General features: G+C 44.0%; 1 protein-coding gene across 1 annotated transcript in view; it reads left to right on the top strand.

Annotated features, from left to right (window-relative positions):
* The window catches only part of gfm1 (G elongation factor, mitochondrial 1), a 29,084-nt gene that overhangs the window by 5,445 nt on the left and 13,933 nt on the right, over nucleotides 1-9,706 (top strand). The window contains exons 4-13 of the mRNA XM_081370773.1: nucleotides 663-867; nucleotides 2,234-2,350; nucleotides 2,440-2,590; nucleotides 3,653-3,807; nucleotides 3,894-3,978; nucleotides 6,500-6,637; nucleotides 7,529-7,630; nucleotides 8,787-8,843; nucleotides 8,989-9,126; nucleotides 9,544-9,626. Of these exons, the coding sequence (XP_081226899.1) occupies nucleotides 663-867; nucleotides 2,234-2,350; nucleotides 2,440-2,590; nucleotides 3,653-3,807; nucleotides 3,894-3,978; nucleotides 6,500-6,637; nucleotides 7,529-7,630; nucleotides 8,787-8,843; nucleotides 8,989-9,126; nucleotides 9,544-9,626 (1,231 nt within the window). The remainder of the gene's footprint in view (nucleotides 1-662; nucleotides 868-2,233; nucleotides 2,351-2,439; nucleotides 2,591-3,652; nucleotides 3,808-3,893; nucleotides 3,979-6,499; nucleotides 6,638-7,528; nucleotides 7,631-8,786; nucleotides 8,844-8,988; nucleotides 9,127-9,543; nucleotides 9,627-9,706) is intronic.

Here is a 9,706-nt window from a genome sequence, read left to right on the forward strand (position 1 = left end):
ACTCTAGTTCATCCAAAACACACCAGAAAAGAGACTCAAAGTGCTAAATACAGGAATTATCCTTTAAAACCATCAGGAATCACAGCCAATAGTTCTACATTAATTGACAATATCTTTACAAATGCAGTTGACCGCAGAATAGAAAGTGGCCTACTCCTAAACGAGATAAGTGATCCTCTCCCTGTCTTCACTACACTGCAACACTTTTCTCAGAATAAAGATACAAAGAAACAAGGAGCATATAGTCTAAAACGACTCAAAACAGCAACATCCATAAAAGCCTTTAAACGAGAATTAAACACACAGACTCGGAATGAAGTCTACTTAACTAATGATCCAAATGAATCTGATGATAATTCTTGCCTATTTTTATCCACCTATTCAGCAAACAGTGTCCTGTGCGCATGCAAAAGCAGTCAGAGTATGAAGCCGAACCCTGGATCACTAAAGGACTACAACAAGAAAAATCTCCTATATAAACATTTTTTAGAAAGAGAACAAAGGAAGCCGAACTCAAATATAAACTATATAAAAACAAGCGTTTTTGATTTGACAGCGGTATGCGCCACAGTTGACTTTTACCCGCATTTGGGGGGTGTTCATCTCAAACTCTGGTTGTGGTGCTAGCGTTTGGTGTGTGTGTGTGTGTGTGTGTTGTCCAGGTCACGTGGACTTCACCATCGAGGTGGAGCGGGCCCTGCGTGTGCTGGACGGGGCCGTGCTGGTGCTGTGTGCGGTCGGGGGGGTGCAGTGTCAGACCATGACCGTCAACCGGCAGATGAAGCGCTACAGCGTGCCCTTCCTCACCTTCATCAACAAACTGGACCGGCAGGGGGCCAATCCAGGCCGAGCGCTGCAGCAGCTCAGGTGATGCGCCGCCAGAGGTCACAGGTCACGGGTCACGGACCGCAGGGGGCTTCCTGACAAATCTTGTGTAAAATTAACATTCTGTCATCCCAACCCATGTGACTTTCATTCATCTTCAGAACACAAATGAACCTGAGAGATTTATGTCCCTCTTACGAAGGTCAATTCACCCAAAACTTTAATTTAGGCTTTTATTCGCATATTAAATTGATCGTAGCACATATATAAAGCACATCAGATGTGATAAACAGAAGCTCAAACGTACTTGCTGAACAAACCTTATTGGTTCCATTAAAAATCTGTGCATTTGCGTTTCAAAGATGAACAAAAGTCTTGGGTTTTGTAGGAAATAATGGCGAGTAAATTTAATTCGGCAGTCGAACAGATTGATATATATACTGCACTCACACATACTGTATATGTAAATAATGATAATATATTAATTGAGCTCTCTTTCACGTCTTCTTGCGCTTGAACGGACATATTTACACAAAATTATCCTAGTAAACATAGTCTGTTATATGCTGAGTGAAAATAAATAGTTGAGAAATAAAATGCATGTGTATCAGTCTATTGGATCCGTGCATTAGCTCTTAAAGTGACAACAGCCTAATATTCCCGTTGCTGTCTGTGTTTTGATCAAAATATTAAAATAAATATTGTGATTTGATGTAATGATCAAAGAAAAAAACCACTCGCTGCTTTTGGCTGAAAAACTTGTACCTTTAATAAGGATTTATCTGTTTAATTTATACAGTCAAGATCACGCATTACTGTTTTACATTTGATTATTCATTTTCTCCACCTATTACTGTTAGACTTACCTTAGAAACACGAACAACAGTGTTTATTTTATTTGTATGTGTGTTCTCCTGTTTTTGTGCTATTGCTCGTAATTTGATTTTGTTCTTATTTTATTACTGACAGTTTACTTGTCTTTAACAATTTAATTGAGTTAGATTAGTAGTTTTTGGTGTCACAACCTTATTTATCAAGGTTATGGGTCAAAAACACAAAAAAGATAATAACTAAGCCTATTTATTTTTTATTCCTTTTTTTGTGGTGGGGCCAGTAGAAAAAACCCTTAGCATTGAACTCTAGATGGCGCAGGCTGACGGTCCTTTACATGCAATCTGCAAGCAGTGACATCATTACGGCATGGCACAAGCTGATTGGCTCAGCTGATCCTGCAGCCAATGAGATGCTTGCTCAGCATTTCAGTAGTCTGGTTGAGTGTTCGCTGTTCCTCTGAAGCCCTCCTCCTCCCCAGCTCCACCTGCCTAGATCTGACACAGCACTGATGAATGTCTATTAATGCTGCAGATCTTACAGGCTCTCAGTAAGCGTGTCTTATTTTCTCCTGCAGGACTAAACTGAATCAGAATGCAGCGTTTGTCAACATTCCCATCGGGCTGGAGGGAAATCTGCAAGGCATCGTGGATCTGATCGAGGAGCGCAGCATCTTATTCGACGGCCCTTTCGGGTAGAGCATGAGTTTGGTGTTGTGTAACTGGAGACGTGCTGCCGATCACATGGTTTCTCATCATCTGTGTGTTTCTCGTTTGACTGTAGCCAGAGCATCCGCTATGCCGAGATCCCGGCGGAGATGCGGTCCGAGGCGTCCGACCGCAGACAGGAGCTGGTGGAGTGTGTGGCCAACGCCGACGAGACGCTCGGAGAGATGTTTCTGGAGGAGAGAGTTCCCACTGTGGACGACCTCAAGGTCTGTCTACTTCCTACACACACTTCACTTTACTGTGTCCTTGTTACAGTGTGATTCACAAGTAATGCTAAGGTTTAAGGTTAGTTGTGAGAAGCTTGTAATTGTGCATAATTTACTGTTATGTAGGGGTGCAACAGATCGCAGTTGATCGTGACCCGTACGGATCGGCTGCTCCACGTTCGGCACGCATGTGACTCGCGAATTAACTGCTAAATCTAACCGTCACAGAGTGAAAGTTTGTCATTTGGATGTGTTTTGTCTTGTCAATTTACATAGAGAGAGAGAGAGAGAGTGTGTTTCCTTGCCCTTGAACGGACACATACGCACAAAATTATGTCTAAATATCTGTCTCCGCAAGAGTTCTCTCGGTTCTGTCATGAGTGAACAGTTGAGAAAGAAATCAGATGTTTGTCAGTTTATTCGGTCTTAAAGTGACAGCAGCCTAATATTCCTACGGTTGCCTGTGTCGTTAATGCTAATAAAACAACAAACACAGCTTTAACAAAGATGAAACTATTTAATTTCTACACTGAACAAATAGTGTTATTTTACATTTAGGCTTAATTATTAATTTCTGTTCCTGAATATTACTGTTAGACCTTATTTAGTTTCATCTCTGCTTGTAATTTGTGTATTTGTTCTTATTTTATTACTGAATGTTCACTTTAATCTTCATCTTTAATATATATATGCATGGAAATATTCTTAAATTTATACATGAATGTGTGTGTATTTATACATACAAAATAATTATACAGTACACACACATATATTACGTAAACAAACTTTTATTTTGGATGTATATATTGGATATATATATGTGTGTGATCCGTTGCACCACTACTGTATTAAGTATGTTTAATGTGTGTAACAAAGACATAAAGTGTTAGCATCCTCATCTAAGATTGAACCTCGTAAGGGACAGATTTGAAACTATATCTCAGTATCTCAGCGACACAGTTGATTGGATGATTTGATGTTCCTATACCTGTGTTTGTAGCACTATCTGTAGTCCTGCTGTGTATGTAGGGGTCTGAAAGCGTGTGTATGCTGATGTTTCAGGCGGCCGTGCGTAGGGTGACGATCAAGCGTGCGTTCACTCCTGTGCTGGTGGGCAGTGCGCTGAAGAACAAAGGAGTTCAGCCCCTGTTAGACGCTGTGCTGGAGTATCTGCCCAACCCCACTGAAGTCAGCAACTACGCCATCCTCAACCAGGAGTGAGTGCTGGAGCTGCAGCCTGCAGCTAACTGAAACACACCGTTAGACAGAGTTACAGGTGTGTTAATGTGTGTGTCGTTTACAGGGAGGCTCGAGAAGGCTCAAAGATTCTGATGGATCCAACAAGAGACGACACTCAGCCCTTCGTCGGCCTGGCCTTCAAACTCGAGGTGAACTTCTGAAGTCAAGTCGTGTGTGAGCCGCATCGTATACCTGTGTTAAGCCTGTGTTAAGCCTGTGTTAAGCCTGTGTTTGACCTGTGTTTGACCTGTGTTTGACCTGTGTTTGACCTGTGTTTGGCCTGTGTTTGGCCTGTGTTTGACCTGTGTTTGACCTGTGTTTGACCTGTGTTTGACCTGTGTTTGACCTGTGTTTGACCTGTGTTTGACCTGTGTTTGGCCTGTGTTTGGCCTGTGTTAGACCTGTGTTAGACCTGTGTTAGACCTGTGTTTGACCTGTGTTTGACCTGTGTTTGGCCTGTGTTTGGCCTGTGTTAGGCCTGTGTTTGGCCTTTGTTAGACCTGTGTTAGACCTGTGTTAGACCTGTGTTAGACCTGTGTTAGACCTGTGTTAGACCTGTGTTAGACCTGTGTTAGACCTGTGTTAGACCTGTGTTAGACCTGTGTTTGACCTGTGTTAGGCCTGTGTTAGGCCTGTGTTTGACCTGTGTTTGACCTGTGTTTGGCCTGTGTTTGGCCTGTGTTAGACCTGTGTTAGACCTGTGTTTGACCTGTGTTAGGCCTGTGTTTGGCCTGTGTTAGACCTGTGTTAGACCTGTGTTAGACCTGTGTTTGGCCTGTGTTTGGCCTGTGTTTGGCCTGTGTTAGACCTGTGTTTGACCTGTGTTTGACCTGTGTTTGACCTGTGTTTGACCTGTGTTTGACCTGTGTTTGACCTGTGTTTGACCTGTGTTTGGCCTGTGTTAGGCCTGTGTTAGACCTGTGTTAGACCTGTGTTAGACCTGTGTTAGACCTGTGTTTGACCTGTGTTAGGCCTGTGTTAGGCCTGTGTTTGACCTGTGTTTGACCTGTGTTTGGCCTTTGTTTGACCTGTGTTTCCCCTGTGTTTGGCCTGTGTTAGACCTGTGTTAGACCTGTGTTTGACCTGTGTTAGGCCTGTGTTTGGCCTGTGTTAGACCTGTGTTAGACCTGTGTTAGACCTGTGTTTGGCCTGTGTTTGGCCTGTGTTTGGCCTGTGTTAGACCTGTGTTAGACCTGTGTTAGACCTGTGTTAGACCTGTGTTAGGCCTGTGTTAGACCTGTGTTTGACCTGTGTTAGACCTGTGTTTGGCCTGTGTTAGACCTGTGTTAGGCCTGTGTTAGACCTGTGTTAGGCCTGTGTTAGACCTGTGTTAGACCTGTGTTAGACCTGTGTTAGGCCTGTGTTAGGCCTGTGTTAGACCTGTGTTAGACCTGTGTTAGGCCTGTGTTAGGCCTGTGTTTGACCTGTGTTTGACCTGTGTTTGGCCTGTGTTTGACCTGTGTTTGACCTGTGTTTGGCCTGTGTTTGGCCTGTGTTAGACCTGTGTTTGGCCTTTGTTTGGCCTTTGTTAGACCTGTGTTAGACCTGTGTTAGACCTGTGTTAGACCTGTGTTAGACCTGTGTTTGACCTGTGTTTGACCTGTGTTTGACCTGTGTTAGGCCTGTGTTAGGCCTGTGTTAGGCATGTGTTTGACCTGTGTTTGACCTGTGTTTGGCCTGTGTTTGGCCTGTGTTTGACCTGTGTTTGACCTGTGTTAGACCTGAGTTAGACCTGTGTTTGACCTGTGTTTCCCCTGTGTTTGACCTGTGTTTGACCTGTGTTTCCCCTGTGTTTCCCCTGTGTTAGACCTGTGTTAGACCTGTGTTAGACCTGTGTTAGACCTGTGTTAGACCTGTGTTAGACCTGTGTTAGACCTGTGTTAGACCTGTGTTTGGCCTGTGTTTCCCCTGTGTTTGACCTGTGTTTCCCCTGTGTTTGACCTGTGTTAGACCTGTGTTAGACCTGTGTTTGGCCTGTGTTTGGCCTGTGTTTCCCCTGTGTTTGACCTGTGTTTGACCTGTGTTTGACCTGTGTTTGACCTGTGTTTGACCTGTGTTAGACCTGTGTTAGGCCTGTGTTAGGCCTGTGTTAGGCCTGTGTTTCCCCTGTGTTAGACCTGTGTTAGACCTGTGTTTCACCTGTGTTTGACCTGTGTTTGACCTGTTTGACCTGTGTTTGACCTGTGTTTGACCTGTGTTAGGCCTGTGTTAGGCCTGTGTTAGGCCTGTGTTAGGCCTGTGTTAGGCCTGTGTTAGGCCTGTGTTAGGCCTGTGTTAGACCTGTGTTAGACCTGTGTTAGACCTGTGTTAGACCTGTGTTGCCCCTGTGTTGCCCCTGTGTTGCCCCTGTGTTGCCCCTGTGTTTGACTTGCGTTTGACTTGCGTTTGACCTGCGTTTGACCTGCGTTTGACCTGCGTTTGACCTGCGTTTGACCTGCGTTTGACCTGCGTTTGACCTGTGTTTGACCTGTGTTGCCCCTGTGTTGCCCCTGTGTTGCCCCTGTGTTTGACTTGCGTTTGACTTGCGTTTGACCTGCGTTTGACCTGCGTTTGACCTGCGTTTGACCTGCGTTTGACCTGCGTTTGACCTGCGTTTGACCTGCGTTTGACCTGTGTTGCCCCTGTGTTTGACATGTGTTTCCCCTGTGTTTGACCTGTGTTATTCTGCAGGCGGGGCGCTTCGGTCAGCTGACATACGTGCGTGTGTATCAGGGTTGTCTGAGGAAGACCGAGTACATCTATAACACCCGCACGGCAAAGAGGGTGAGAGTTCAGAGACTCGTGCGACTCCACGCAGACCAGATGGAGGTGAGACATGTTTCTCTCTCAGTGAGACTGTTCAGTTCTTCAGATGGAGGTGAGACTCCGCGTGTTTGTCTTTCACTCGCTACGTTTACATGCAACCAAATAATCCATTAGTAATCGGATTAACGGCTCAATCGGACTGAAAAGCCTTCATGTAAACACCTTAATCGATCAGAATGAGCTCGATCCCAATGAAATTTTAATCCTAATGAAAGGGATGGTTTATTCCTTTTCTAATCCGATCGAGAGAACATGTAAACACTTGATCAGACTGAACACCGAAACTGAAAGGACTGCGCATGTGCAATGACGTAGAAATAGCGTAATGACGAATGACGTGCGGACCGAGCTGTTCTTCCTGTTGAATAAAGTGTCTTATTAATGAGTGTCTCGTCATCCTAAAATTCTCCTTTCACTCTTCAGTGTGTGTGAAGTGGAGCAGGACAACGTCCCACCAGTCCTTGTTTCAGATTCTCATCCACAGACGACGGTTTTGGGCATTTTTACTGCGTGATCAATGTAAGCAGCGGCACAACGGTTCATATGATCACTGTCTCCAAATTATGACCAGAAATGGATAAATATTAAGTCTGCTGTTTAAAACAAATAAAGAACCAATATAGGAGAATAGTTATTATGCGCAAACAGCTGGAAACTCTGTATATTTGTGCAGTGAGTGCATGTCAAAAAATATATTCAGATTTGAAGCTTGTGACATATAAACACACACATCAACCCGATCACGTTTAGCGCTCATGTAAACACTACATTCAGATTCATCAAGCGGAATGAATTCAGTCTGATTGAAACAAAAGTTGTGCATGTAAACGTAGCCAGTGAGCGTGTTGAATCAGACTGTTCATGAGTGTGTGGTGTGTTTCTTGTGTTGTTCAGGACGTAGAGATGGTGTTTGCTGGAGACATCTGTGCCCTGTTTGGCATCGACTGTGCCAGCGGAGACACATTCACTGCCCGCACGAATGCCAACCTCTCCATGGTACGTGATCAAACGAGAATAACACACGCTAAACCTGCTCAGAAACACAGGGAAATCAGTGGTGTGTGAAATATCAGTACAGTTCAAAGGGCATATTGCAGGTTAGAGCCCCCAGTGAGGATCTAGATTTTCTTTAAATATATACTTATAAATGCGCTATCAAGGCTTCTGGAGTCTTTTTTGTGAGAGAATTTTACTTCCGCATCTGAAAATTGCCAACCCGATTGTTTCACATCCAGAGTGTCTGGTGTTGAACTGTTGTTGGCAAAGGGAGTTTAAATGATCGGTTGATCAGACAAACTTCAGGAAGAAGCCCGTGTGGGAGCAATAACAGCGGCAAACGGAGAGTGGTTTTAGTTGATGCGAGTTTGAATCCGCTTTTTCCCGATCCCATTCTGTTGCATATCAGCTTGGAGAGTCGGCTATTTTTAACACTAAAAAGTGAAAATAAAGAGACCAGTGGGTATTCAGTGGGCCTGTGAATGACATTGGATGCGGTGTCCTGGTACATCGACTGACTCGTGAAGCTCATGTCGTTATATAACCGTAGAAGAGCTCTGCCTTTAAAATAAGAGATTTCATCTATAGTAAACTGTGATCAAAGCTGGGTTTCTCCAGTTGTCAGACATGATCCTTCAGAAATCATTCTAAATGATGATTTGATGCTCAAGAAACATTTATGATTATTATTATGATTATTATCAATGTTGAAAACAGTTTTGCTGCTTCATATTTTTGTGGAAATCATCATACACTTAGTTTTTCAGGATTCTGTGATCAATAGAAAGCTCAAAAGAACAGCATTTATTTGAAATAGTGTTTTATTATTATTATTATTGAGCTATGATTGTTTTGATTAATTTTAATTCATTTGCACACTCCATTTTGTCTGAATTTGAGACCTGGCTTCGTTCAGAACTCAATCTTGTGCAGTAAATGTGCAGTGAACACCATTCTGTTCATTGTGGTATTGGAACTGATTTAAGTCATTGTACAGTCATTTGTTATATTTTTTCTTTGCGCATTATTGGAATTCTTTTTCTTTCAAATGTGGCGTGAAATGAAACGTGACCCCGTGTGTGTGTGTGAGATTGATCCGGAACACGTGTTAAGAACATCTGTGTAGTGATGTGAGGAATAATGTGTGTGTTCCCAGGAGTCCATCCACATTCCTGAGGCTGTGATCTCCATGGCCATACGACCCTCCAACAAGGTACAGAATCACTGAAGGACTCGCTCGCTCTCTCTCTCTCTCTCTCTGTCCTCATCTATGTGTGATGTGAGTGTGTGATCATCATCCTCTCTTCTGTCCTCATCTATAAGAGTGTGTGTGATCATCCTCCTCTTCTGTCCTCTAGAACGACACGGACAAGTTCTCCAAGGGCATCAACCGCTTCACCAGGGAAGATCCCACGTTTAGAGTTCACTTCGACACGGAGAGCAAAGAGACCATCATCTCCGGCATGGGAGAGCTGCATCTGGAGATCTACTCACAGGTACACACACACACACACACACACACACACACACACACACACACACACACTCTTGTACATCTATCTTTATGAGGACATTCATTGTCACTATGCAGTCTCTAGCCGCTTACCCTAACCTTACCCGTCACAACTAAGTGCCTAACCCGACCCCTGACCCTAAACCGACCCTTGACCTCACTATAACCTTATCCCTAAAACCAAGTCTTGACCCTCAAAAAGGCCTTTAAAGGCTCTCAGAAACTGAGGACCGGCCAACATGTCCTCACTTTACTCTCTCTGTCCTCACTCCAATGGTCTAACACTCAAACTGGTCCTCACAAAGATAGTTGTACAAGTACACACACACACACACACAGGGAGAGGGAATACAACTGTCCGTGTGTGATGGGGAAACTGGTGTGTGTGTGTGTGTTATAGAGGATGGAGAGGGAATACAACTGTCCGTGTGTGATGGGGAAACCAAAGGTGGCCTTCAGAGAGACGGTGACCAGCGCTGTGCCGTAAGTCCTGCATTTACACACACACAGATGGATGAAGATCTGATCCAGAACACACACATTATCCTCGACTCAGTCCAAAG

This window comes from Scardinius erythrophthalmus, assembly GCF_964197995.2.
Source record: "Scardinius erythrophthalmus genome assembly, chromosome: 7".
In the NCBI taxonomy this organism is placed as follows: domain Eukaryota; kingdom Metazoa; phylum Chordata; class Actinopteri; order Cypriniformes; family Leuciscidae; genus Scardinius; species Scardinius erythrophthalmus.